The sequence below is a fragment of the Ptychodera flava genome, chromosome 18, assembly GCF_041260155.1.
Source record: "Ptychodera flava strain L36383 chromosome 18, AS_Pfla_20210202, whole genome shotgun sequence".
NCBI classification, from domain to species: domain Eukaryota; kingdom Metazoa; phylum Hemichordata; class Enteropneusta; family Ptychoderidae; genus Ptychodera; species Ptychodera flava.
The window spans coordinates 18,035,301-18,047,304 of NC_091945.1; the positions used below are offsets into that span (position 1 = coordinate 18,035,301).

The 12,004-nt window shown below is 38.1% G+C and overlaps 1 protein-coding gene across 3 annotated transcripts; it reads left to right on the forward strand.

Annotated features, from left to right (window-relative positions):
- The first annotated feature begins 307 nt into the window (after positions 1-307).
- LOC139117055 (uridine phosphorylase 1-like) lies at positions 308-9,769 on the forward strand. 3 transcript variants are annotated; one of them, XM_070679883.1, is made up of 7 exons: positions 308-462; positions 1,807-1,915; positions 3,812-3,970; positions 4,224-4,409; positions 5,201-5,339; positions 5,719-5,865; positions 7,155-9,769. In XM_070679883.1, the coding sequence occupies exons 1-7, from the start codon at positions 401-403 to the stop codon at positions 7,313-7,315; spliced, it is 963 nt and encodes a 320-aa protein (XP_070535984.1). In that variant the 5' UTR covers positions 308-400; the 3' UTR covers positions 7,316-9,769. The 3 variants fall into 3 exon arrangements, with proteins under 3 accessions (XP_070535984.1, XP_070535986.1, XP_070535985.1); XM_070679885.1 differs by lacking the exon at positions 308-462 and adding an exon at positions 1,204-1,224; XM_070679884.1 differs by lacking the exon at positions 308-462 and adding an exon at positions 1,340-1,474.
- The last annotated feature ends 2,235 nt before the right edge of the window (positions 9,770-12,004 follow it).

Sequence of the window (12,004 nt, forward strand, 5' to 3'; positions counted from 1 at the left end):
AGCTATAAAAAAATCGAAGGCCAACGGAAAGTCACAGTTCCTCCTACTCGAATTGGTGATAGCAAAAAACCAAAAACTGGATTCCGATGGCAGTTGCAATCTCACTGACCCGCTGACCCGCGTATGGTACTCCACGGTACGAATCGGCCAACTTGGCACTTCCATTGCGGCAGATCCTCCCTCCCGACGTCACATTGCACTGCTACGTCAAATAGCTAATCGTTGTGTAGCAGTTCTAATTGGTGGAACGGCAGTCAAGTTGGGGGCTGGGTGAGGGTCAATATCTTCTGATTGGCCAGCAGTCGACACGTACCCTGTGATAGATACCGAAAGCTGACAGGGATCGTATTTAGCGTACAGCTTCCAACTGGTTGACATCATCTGAGTAATATCGACAGCGATGGCCGAACTAAATGAACAGAAACGCCGAAAACTGGACAGTAGCAACGGCGACTCTCCAAGGTATCATAAATTATTCACACTAAATGATCTACAGCACGATTATTGTTGTCATTTGTAGTTGTAGCTGCTAGTAGCAGACGTCATTTTACACGTAATTTTATTCGCCGATCATTTACCTCTGAAAAGGCAATTCATTATACGTTAAAAAACTAACGTCTTTGTTACCATGGAGATGAAATTGTCCTTTTGGGCTATGCTATGGGCAAAAAGCCAGTTGCGGTCATCGGCCTCAAATATAGGGTGTTTAATGTCAGAAGTGAAATGATAATACTACTACAGCTGTATAGCTCGAGTTTTTGCCTGGGTATGTACGTAGATCGCACTGGTTCGACCCACACACAGGCTCTTGACCTGTCGCTTCGCGATCGGTACTGATTCTCTCTACTGTGAATCAGTACCGATCGCGAAGCGACGGGCCAAGTGCCTGTAAGACCACAGGCGTTCTGTTGACTGGGTACTTTTGTAAAAGTGTAGTTTGTGCCAAGAGTTTATGCTACCATGGAGGTAGAAGAGATGCTACGTTCCGACGTTCTGTCCTGTAGCCTTATACAGAACGTCGGAACGTAATATAAACTCATAGCACAAACTACACCTTTGCAAACTACCCATGCAGTCAACAGAACGCCTGTGATGTGGACCCAAATACCCAGGCAAAACCTCGAGCGACAGCACAGCAGCTATGGTGACCCTTGCCCGCGCCGCGCTCGGTGACAGCTTGAACACATCTCTTACCAGCACGTGGCTTCTTCGTATGTAAACACAGTGAGTGTTGAGGGTCGAGGAGCCGGAAGCCAAAATGACCGCGAAGCGGATATTGTTCATGCTATCGCGAACACTCATTGCAAACAATATGCAAATTTTAGTGATAGCTATTACAATATTCGAAGCATAAGCAGATGACCTCTGACGCCCTGACGGCGGTTTCCACACAAAGTCTTCGCACGGCCTTGCCACTCAGCTCAGTTCAGTCGACGCCTCACTGAAATTGAAACTTTTGAATTGTTGCCAAGGGGTTTGTTTGAAAATCAATTTTATGTTTATCAAGGTCCTTATATTCTACACCACAAGTCGCAAGAACTGCATTCTCGATCATTCATCATGGAGGCCGAGAGGGAGCTCGAGGGAGACAGTTATTTTGTACCCCATTGCTCGATAGAGGGGTTCCGTGTTCCCCTCCACATATTTGTGAACGGGTTCCATGCCCATACTATCCATAGTGTGTTATATACATGTTATATCTTCCTCGTGAATGGGTGTGTGATGAATTTCGGTACAACATTTGGTTTACTTTTTGAATTTGTAACTCGATAATATTTGATGTATGGTAACTATGATTTCCCACAGGGTGCTGATAAATAACGAAAATCTCAAAGACATGGACAACGATATCCTGTTTCACTTTGGTCTGTCGACCACTGGCAATGACCTACCGAAAATGTTCGGTGATGTGAAGGTAATGTATTGATTCAATAGCGCAGTGGTGGAACAGTACCACAGGTGCTCAGCAAGTACTTCAGGTACAGCTGCTCAGTGTTTACACAATTGCCATAGAAATCAATTCTTCTTTTCTGTTGCAAATAACGGAGCCATGAAGTTCAGCTGTGCCAAGCTCCTGCTGTGCTGGCTATCTGACTGTACAGGATTGAGACAATATTGGTGTGACTCCCCGTAAAAATAAGTACCCATGGTATGGAAGTTTGCCAGACACTTTGAACCAAAACCAAGTTACAACAAACACCTTGTTCCATACCTATTTGCACCAAAACATCTATGTACCAAAACCTCTTCATCCAAAGAGTCGCTTCTCCCCAGAACCATTGCACCCAATTCTGTTTAATTTGCTTCAAACTTGTGTGGTTGTCAACCAGTAAAGCTGAAAATAATCTACCACTGCTCACGAATCTAATTCCTGCAAACAGTCTTGAGAGTGAGCACATTTTTAGAAACAGACGTCTTGCAAGACACATTTGTAACTTCTGTCATACACGTCATGCTTCTACGCTAGCCCTATACAAGATGTGTGGTAGCTGATGGCATTCCCATAGCTGGACACTTTTCTCACACTATTACTTGTAGCACTATGATTGTACATGTACACATGCTGTGACCGGCACATTTTTGTAGTTTCTGGCAAAAGAAAAAAGTTTTCGGTAGTCAAAAGAACATCACACAGTATGAAATGCATCCAAATTACAAACATTATACTGTGACCATTTGTGGTTTTGGGATGAGCTGGTAACTTTTGGCAAAGTGGTTTTGGTACCTTGGTACCTATTATACTTTGGATCCTTTGGGGTGAAGATGTATGGGATAATTAAGTAGTACTATAAAATATGGGTTTTGGTACAAAATATCTTCCGGAAGACTTTGCATGGAGTGTCACCTAGTTTTGGTACGAAGTGTCTGGACCACTGGTATGACCTAGTAATGCATGAACCTTGACTGTGTGTGAGTTGCAGCAATTTTCTGAAGAAAAGGAAAACGTCACAAAATGTGAGCATTGATTGTCATGCAGAGTAGGTTAGACTGTGACAAACGTTTTCAATTATATTACCTTGCGTTGTTCATCGCATTTTAATTGGTCAAGCTGAACTGCGTGCTGACCACAAATACACAGCAATGGTTTGTTTACATGCCATTGAATATGAATAAGATTGTAAACATCATAACTTTACAGCTAAAATGTAAATTGTGATTTATACAAATATCATTATCATTCACAAAATAAACTAGAGCACCTGTGGGCCAAGTTAAGACACTTTTTTCTAAAAATCCCTGGATTTGCAAAATTTTTACAGTGCACAGGACAGTGTGTCGCGTATTGCACTGAGCTTGCATGCAGTGCAGTACGTCACCGTTCAGTGAGTGACATTTGTGCAATACAAGTTCATGGGCCCGTTGTCTTGCGCGTGGGAAATTTTCATAAATTTTGATTTTTTTTTTGGTCCATTGATAATATGAAGGAAATAACAAACTCTACCCTTACCATTAACATTTATTTACGGGCGCGGGCAAGAGGAAAGCCAAAATTAACAGGCTTGGCAAGCCTCGCCTGTTAATTTTTGGCTTTCCTGTCACCCTTGCTTATAAATAAACGTTAATGGTCAGCCCCTTATTTCTATATTGTTGTTGAGTAACAGAGTAAGGTGTGCACTAAATTGTATCGAAGGAAACAACCCCCAAACAAATTCCCCGGCAGCAGAAGAATTCTCTGACTCACACAAAGAAAGTGATCTATAACAAACAGGTATTCAAATATCCTCTTTAAAACCAGCAAAAATTGGAGATAAGGCAATTTATCAATATTGATAACAGCTGATTTTAAATTGTTTTATTTTTTATTGAACAGTTTGTTTGTTGTGGTGGCAGCACTCATAGAATGGAAACCTTTGCCAACTACATGCTACAGGAACTAGGAATGGAACTTCCTACCGGACAGAGCCTTTCCAACATTTGTTCCACAGATCGGTACGTGATGTACAAAGTTGGTCCAGTACTGTCAATCAATGTAAGTCCTGAGTAAATGTACAGGTAATTCGCCTAGAAAGTGAAAGACTTACTTTTGCTCAAACTTTCTTCAATGAAACTTTCAGCCATACTAGCTTTACCAAATCAAGAATAAAATTCAGAGGTTTGCAAACTTTTGTAATAGAGAAACAAATTACCTAACATTTACCGATATTTGAAATTCAATAAATACTGAAAGTGACTGAATAAATTACAGTTTTACAATACTATGTCTGTTTTGTTTTCCTCGATAGCATGGAATAGGAATGCCGTCGATGTCAATCATGTTACATGAAATCATTAAACTGATGCACTATGCTGGCTGTACTGATGTTGTCTTCTTTCGCATCGGTACGTCCGGGGGTCTTGGCATGAAACCTGGTACAGTTGTTATCTCTGAAGAAGCTGTCAACTACAAATTTCAGCCTGTCTTTCAGCTGGTAAGTTACCATCGAAGGACTGTTTTTACCTTCTGTCTTTTTTCAAAGCCACATGAACTTCTAGAACTTTTCATTCCACCTGAATAGTTGCCATGGTTACATGTTCGTTGTGATATGCTCAGTTGATATAACCTCAGCTCTTCTTTTGCTTGAGTTTCCAAACAATAATATTGTATGGAACTAAACTTTATTAATACAAATTGTTTGGTTTATACAGTCACTGCAGGCCTACACAGTAACTGTATGGAAAACATTCAGGTAGTACTTGCCTTAAAATAGCGCTTATCGCAAATGACGTCACTGTTCTCTCTCATTAATATGCATAAATAAACAGTTGTCCGCATTTTCCGCATAAATGACGAAAATAAAACCTCCTAGTGTTAGAAAGGCTATTTAGCGTCACACTTATTTGTATGAATTGATGACTGAGACTACAAGCTGCAACAACAGCCACCCATACAACAACAAAATTTGTCCGAATTTCAGCATATTTGTCCAAAAGACGCGCGCCTGCAGCTATATTTAGTAACAAACCCGAAATCGCGATCAACGCTATTGACAGACTTACAGAACTGAACACTGATAGCAACTCATAGCAAGAAAGAAGTCTTTCCATGCAGTTTTAAATTTGAGCATATAGGGCTGAAATGTTTAAAATCCCAAACAAATACTGTAAAATGTATTAGGCTGGTATGTACAAAGGACCATAGACCCTCGAGAAAAGGGTCTATGAAAGGACCAAGACAATTGAGGTATAGGAATAATCATGTATCTCATATTGTTTACTGCAGCCAATACTCGGTGAGATGAAATCCTGGCCGACAACTCTCAGCAAAGAGGTGGCGGAAGAAGTCCAATCCTGTTGTCTGCCTGGTGATGATTTTGATGCTGTCATCAAGAAAACACTGTCAACTGATGATTTCTATGAAGGTAATGAACTTTGAACTCTCAACTTTGCACCCGTTCTGGGTTTATTCCAGACTGATTCAGTGGCAAAATTATATCATACATTATTGTGTTCACATTGCAAAGGAAGCAAATAAAATGATGGCGTGTCAGATTTTGCCTGTACATGTACATACATACTGGTAAAATGGCTGGATGTCAAAGGTCAAATAGAATCCAGACGACACGCCAACTTTATTGAAGTGTTGGTCATTACTATTGGACTTTTCATCTACTGGTCCAGCAATTCACAACATAATGATATTCCTCAGGTTTTAGAACCAAGTGTGCAGAAACAGTAATAATTATTTTTTGTTGGTTATGAAATTCAAATATTGTCTACCTTTCTATCTTTTGAACATAGGTCAGGGTCGACTTGATGGTGCATTCTGTGAGTTCACTGTGAAAGATAAAATGGATTACCTACAGAGCGCACACGATAATGGAGTTGGAAATGTAGAAATGGAGTCGTCTTGCTTCGCTGCTATGACCAACAGAGCAAATATAAAAGGTAGAGTGAGGGTTGAAAGGAATGGGAAACAAGAAAACACATGAGCAGACAATATTTCAGTGTTTTAAGGAAGATCGCGCCTCGGGGACGGATATTCGGACGCTCAAACTTTTACAATTCTTTTCTGATATACCACTTTTGGGGGTTCATTTTAAAGCTTTTGGTGTAAGTAAATGATTTACTGGCTTAGTTTTCGAAATACGAAACTTTTATTTTTCTCCATAGAGTCACCATGGGATGGCAGCCAATTTGAATTTTAAATATCAGTAAATCTTAGGTTATTTGTTTCTCTAGTACCAAAATTTGCACGGTCACCCCTGATTTTTATTCTTGATATCGAAAAAGACTGACTGGCTAAGGATTCCTTGAGGAAAGTTTGAGCACAAGTTTAAGTCTTTCACTTTCGAGGCACATACAGCCTTAAGGAAGAATGTAGAGTGAGCCTCATTACACTAATTTACAAGCAAATGAGAGAAACTATAAGGTCTTTTAGAAATAAGAGTAGTATGATTTTTTCTCTGATTTTTTTGCAATTGTAATATTCCTAAAATTTACATTGTCACATTGTTTGCTGTGTGAAGAATCTTCAGTGTAGGGATGAACAAGTCTTAGGTCTGTCACCAACAAATTTTGTCCAGTACTAGACTGGCAACCTCTGGCAGATTTGAATGTATGAGACAGAATGTATTTAAAACTACCAAGCTAGGTGGTATGACAACTTCTTTTGTATTATGCAGTCACTGTGATATTGGTACAGAGGACCGCATCACAAAATTGGAAATGATAAGGGGTCACATATTTGGTCAGAGCATGTCTAATTATTTGAGTGTAAAATCAGTAATTACTATAAAATAATGTCAAAGCGAGATTGTAATCATTTTATCAAACGACCAATTATTTGGTAGTATACACCTCGAAAGTGAATGACTTAAACTTTTGCTCAAACTTTCCTCAATGAAACTTTCAACAAGTCTCTTACCAAACCAAGAATAATATCAGGAGTCACCATGCAAAGTTTGGAGCTAGAGAAACAAATTACCTAACATTTTAACTAATTTTTGAAATTCAAAATGGCTACATCTCTGAGACTGTGTTATCTCTTTGGGAATAAAGAAAATGGATGATTTTCACAAAAAATTAGGATGGTGAAAATTTTCTTGCTGCAAGTGCTGTAAAATGAGCACCCACAAGTGGTAGGTCAGAAAAGAATTGTAATAATTTGAAAATCTGAATATTTGTCCCCAATACGCATTTTATCTCAATTAATTTTCGTTTGTTTGCATCAACAGCTGGTGTGGTGTGTGTTACCCTGATTGACAGGCTAGAGGGCGATCAACTCAGTACTCCAGCTAATGTACTTCACCACTGGGAGGAAAGAGCTCAACAGCTTGTTGCAAGGTACATTCTGAAGAAACTTAAACAGCATCAGCAGCAGCAGCAAAGAAAATGAGACATTTCTTTCTCTGATACTGTTGAAATAATTGACAGGAGTGGTAAATGATATATATGAGAGGACTTAGATGAAGACGATTTGCCAGTGTCATGACGTAGGTGCATGAACACTGTGACTCACGACAAAAATGCAAAACTTGGAACAGATAGTGAAATTTTGCAAATCCAGGGCCCAACTTTCCCCAGGGGTGGGGATGGAGGGGATGGGGGTACTAGTATAGACGGACTTGCTATAGCTACTTTTTGTGGCAGAAATTGGTGTTGTGATTATGGAACTGAGCAGTGGGTGAATATTTACATGGAACTTGCTTAATTTTACTTCCTGTTGTGCTACTTGATGTTTGGTCAGTATTGTGATGTTGCATCAACAGATACTTGATACGAAGTGAAAATGTCACATGGTGATTGGGAAACATATTCTCTTTTATTTTGAGACTTGTTTAATAATTAGTGAGGATGGGTAGATTGCTTAATGCAAGACTCTGTTTTATAGCTACTATAGACTATAGTCTATAGAAGCTATTGGGATGGGTATCCGTCCGGCGTCCGTCGTCAGTCTGTATGTATGTATGTATGTATGTATGTATGTATGTCCGTTTGTGAGGCGTCCGTCCACTCAAATTCTTGAGAACCGCTGTACTTACTGATTTGATATTTGTTGTGTAGATGAAAAATATGATTTTGAGAAACTATTTTTTTTAATTTTTAGATATTGTTGAAAATAGGCAAATTAATGCCAAAAAAGGTGTTTTTGGTAAAAAATCTTCTTCTTCATAACCGCTGGTCAGACAGCTTTGTTATTTGGTATACAGGTCCCTAGGGATAACCCAACTTAGATTTGTTCAAATTGTGATGAAATATACAAATGTGTATTTTTAAGGAATTTTTTGTCATTTTTGGTCAAGTTTGACTTACATTGTATGTAATTCTTGTACTGTAGAAACCCTATCAATTCACCCAGAAAAAAAATAATTAATATGATTTTAAATAATTGAATTAATTAGGAAATCATCAAAGCCAAATAATTTTAGTGTGGAATTATCAGAAAGTTCAACTTTTTTTGACAGTTCATAGTGAATTGAGGATTAAAACATGTAAAGGCAACTTTCCTGAATCCCAACTTTGATGTTATCTAAAAGAAATTGTTCATAATAGTTTGTCATGATAGGGTGGTCAAATAAATAGAGATAGAGAAAGTTCTAATTTCCATTTATGGTTGACTTGGTAAGGATAAAATAAGATTACTTTTTGAGGAAAAAATAGAGTGGTCAATTAAAAGAGTGGTCAAAGTGATAGGGTTTTTATGGTAAAGCTAGGCTGTAAGATTCCTCATGTGCTATTTATAGCAATTATGCAATCTGTGTAAACAGTGCAATGAAAGTGTAACATGATTCCTTATAATGCTTTTGATGACCTTGAACTTCTTAAGTTTCAAACATTTGTCTCTTCAGTGTGCTTTCTCTGAGTACGTACAGTCTCAACTTATTCAACAGAACTTACTTACAATGTTAATTTGAAAGTTAAAATGTGCTTGGTTAATAGGATGAAAATACTGATATTACCAAAAGATAACCAGCTCAAGATTCTTTATAACCTGACAGATATGCTGTTTTTTTATGACGTAAATCTTGATTTAAGCAAGTCTTGTTTACTTTGATTAGAATGTAATTAACTCTCGTTTATTTGCTATTATACACTAATATAGTCTGATGAAATATGCAAATCTGTATTTTTACGGAATTTTTTTCCATTTTTGGTCAGGCAATCCTGAAATGAGCTATCAAAGATATCCACCTTCTTCATCAATACATGTGTCACAAAAGGTTATTCTCTACATAACACAGCAGAGCTCTGTTAACAGTTGAATCGCTTGTTTTTTTCAAAACCGCTGGTCAGACAGCTTCAATATTTGGTTTACATGTCCCTAGGATGACCTTAGTGAGATAATTTCATACAGTCAGGAAATACTTAATTTTGTATCCATGTCTATAGTAGCTTCAGGGACTTTGGCCCTATGTTTATACATTCGAAGTGGATTCTTGTAGTATCATAGTTTTATAGAATGCAATTATTTTGGTAAATACTGGACGAGACAAATACTTATTTGAAATATTGTGTTTATGCCTCAGGGGATGAAGCATAAAATATTTAGATTCTGTGTCTACATTATGTTTATCAGAAGAATTCAATTTCTTTTTTAATGAAAGCATCACATCAAGATTTATTTTGACGAAAATTGTTTTTATCGATGCTTACACTTTCTGTACATGCAAGGGTACGTATGCATGAAACAGCCTCAGATACTGCATAAATCTGACATCATCATACCAACTATCAAAATCAGAGAGTTTGATTTTAATAACTGCTGGCAAAACTGCCATTAAAGGAGCAAAGTTTGTCATATCTCAATTTTCTGAAATAAAACTTTTGAAGCTATATTTACTTACCCTTATTTGGATTTTATAGACCTTTTATGATTATGGCATAAGGAGAATTTATCTGCAGACAGTCTACTTATTTGTATTAGAAAAATCTGGTAAGATTTTGAACACTTGCCTTGTAACATTAAACCTTCAGGGAAAATGATACGTTTGAAAGATGAACAATTCCTTACAAGCTGTTTGCCTGGTTCTGTGTATCAGGTCACTCTGTTGCCTATAGATCGATCACTTCCAGTTGTCGGTACATCTATTTATGAACTTTATTGATATGCCCAATCACAATGTCTTGAAAAGTCCCAGTAACAGTGACTTTCGACAGTTTTATCAGTATGACTCTTGTAAGGGGCAGCTATTCAGTTTCTTCTTGTCAAATCATAGACTTTAAAAACGTTTTTAAAGTCTATGGTCAAATGTATTCAAGCATAGACAGAGGGGGATCCATCTACTCCCACCCCCTACAGTCTATGATCTACGATATGTGGCTTTTGAGTGCAATACTGATGACCTTGTCCCTCTTATGAAGGGAGGTCCTGATTCAAACATGTATGTACCGGTAATATTGAGTTTTTCAACTTTTGAAATAAGGCTACTTCTTAGTCCTGAACGGATATTTGTTGCCAAAGGGGTGGTTTTTGATGTGTAAGGGTATTATCAAATGTTGTATAGTCCATTAAAAACTGCAGAATGTTTGGCTAAATGTGGGTTATAGTTGACAATAGCCACAACCAAAGTTCTACCCAACATAAGACGGGTATAACATATGTACAAACTTTTGGCATTATTGCTAAGGGTGTGTAGAATGCATGAGAGTATCCATAGATTACGCCATTTTACAGCAATATATTACAGATCATTTTATAACACACCTCATCTGCGGTCTGTATTCTAATTCGCCAATTGTGCGTTCTTTTTGTGCGGATCTACGTAAACGACGTCATCAGGCATCATTTGATGGAACTGTTGCCTGCCAGGCATCAGTTCCGAAAATGATGCCCGCTGACGTCAAAAACGACATTCACCGCCTGTGTGGGATGGAATGTAAACAAAGATGTTGTCCGCGGCCGATCGAAACAACAGTCGAGAAATTTCTAGGTTTATCCTACTTTCTGAAGAAGAACTGAATGCTCTGGTTTCCAACAATGACTCGAAACGGACAAACACTATAATCAAAGGTGCATTGAACGTTTTGCTGAAATATTGCGATCCTGTTGAAAAACTTTTTCTTACCGAAGCACTCCAGCATATTACATGCGACAAGTTTTGTGTATGGTACGTTCTTATGCATGATTGCGGATGAGGTGTGTTATAAAACACATATTGACTGGCATGAGGGCAACAGCATACGTCTTTAACCCCTCGGGCCTGTCAGTCACCCCCAAAACAGACTGTTTCCCTCGGCCTTCAGCCTCAGGAAAGTCCTTTTTTTGGGGTGACTCACAGTCCCCCGGGGTACAGATGTATGCTGTTGTCCACATGGCAAGTCAATATGTGTATACTGATGAATGTAGTGAGTAATGAAGTTACTAAAATGGAGTTCACTGTACGCCCTTTGTTGTGGGACATATAAAAAAAAGATCTTGTGATAACTGGCAAATCAAAGAACGTAAAAACCTTAAAATAAAAGGGCAATGAAGTGGAATTGTTTGTAAAATATTAAATATTGGATTTTCGTGTCAAAGGTTAACCCTTTGAGCACCAATTTTTGTCACCTGTAGAAAATATACTCCATTTTGTTTTTAAATTTTTGTCAAAATTTTGATAACAAGCTGTAGCCAACAAAATGTGATGTCCATTTGGTACAAAATTATCAAAAAATTACAGAAAAATTCATAAAAATTGGTAAAAATGTTGCACTGAAATTTTGGTGAGAACAATTACAGCACATAGCAGAGAGTAGTCTGTGGTGTTACCTTCAGGAGTAGATGCTTTGTGATGGTGTTAGACTACGAGTGGATGCACTTCGAAGATTTATCCTAATGATACTACACAAAAGAATCCGTTTGAAGAAAGGTGTGTGCGCTTTGCCAAATGTTTACCAGCTCTCCCCAAAAACTGAGTGCCATTGGTGAATGTTCAGTCTTTGGGCCTGAAATTTATGGGGTTGTAAAATTGAAACTGATCCGCATGCCATTTGTTTGGATTTTCAACAATCCACACCCAAAAGAAAGATATGTAACTTGTCCATTGATATGTTACACAGGGAAAAACTGATGATTATGCAGAGAGATGTTTGGCCATTCTTTTCG

Excerpts from the sequence above, each read along its gene's own strand:
- LOC139117055 (XM_070679883.1), top strand. The coding sequence starts at position 401 with ATGGCCGAACTAAATGAACAGAAACGCCGAAAACTGGACAGTAGCAAC. Across the intron at positions 463-1,806 it reads AGCAACGGCGACTCTCCAAG|GGTGCTGATAAATAACGAAA; the intron begins GTATCATAAATT and ends GATTTCCCACAG. Across the intron at positions 5,866-7,154 it reads CAACAGAGCAAATATAAAAG|CTGGTGTGGTGTGTGTTACC; the intron begins GTAGAGTGAGGG and ends TTGCATCAACAG.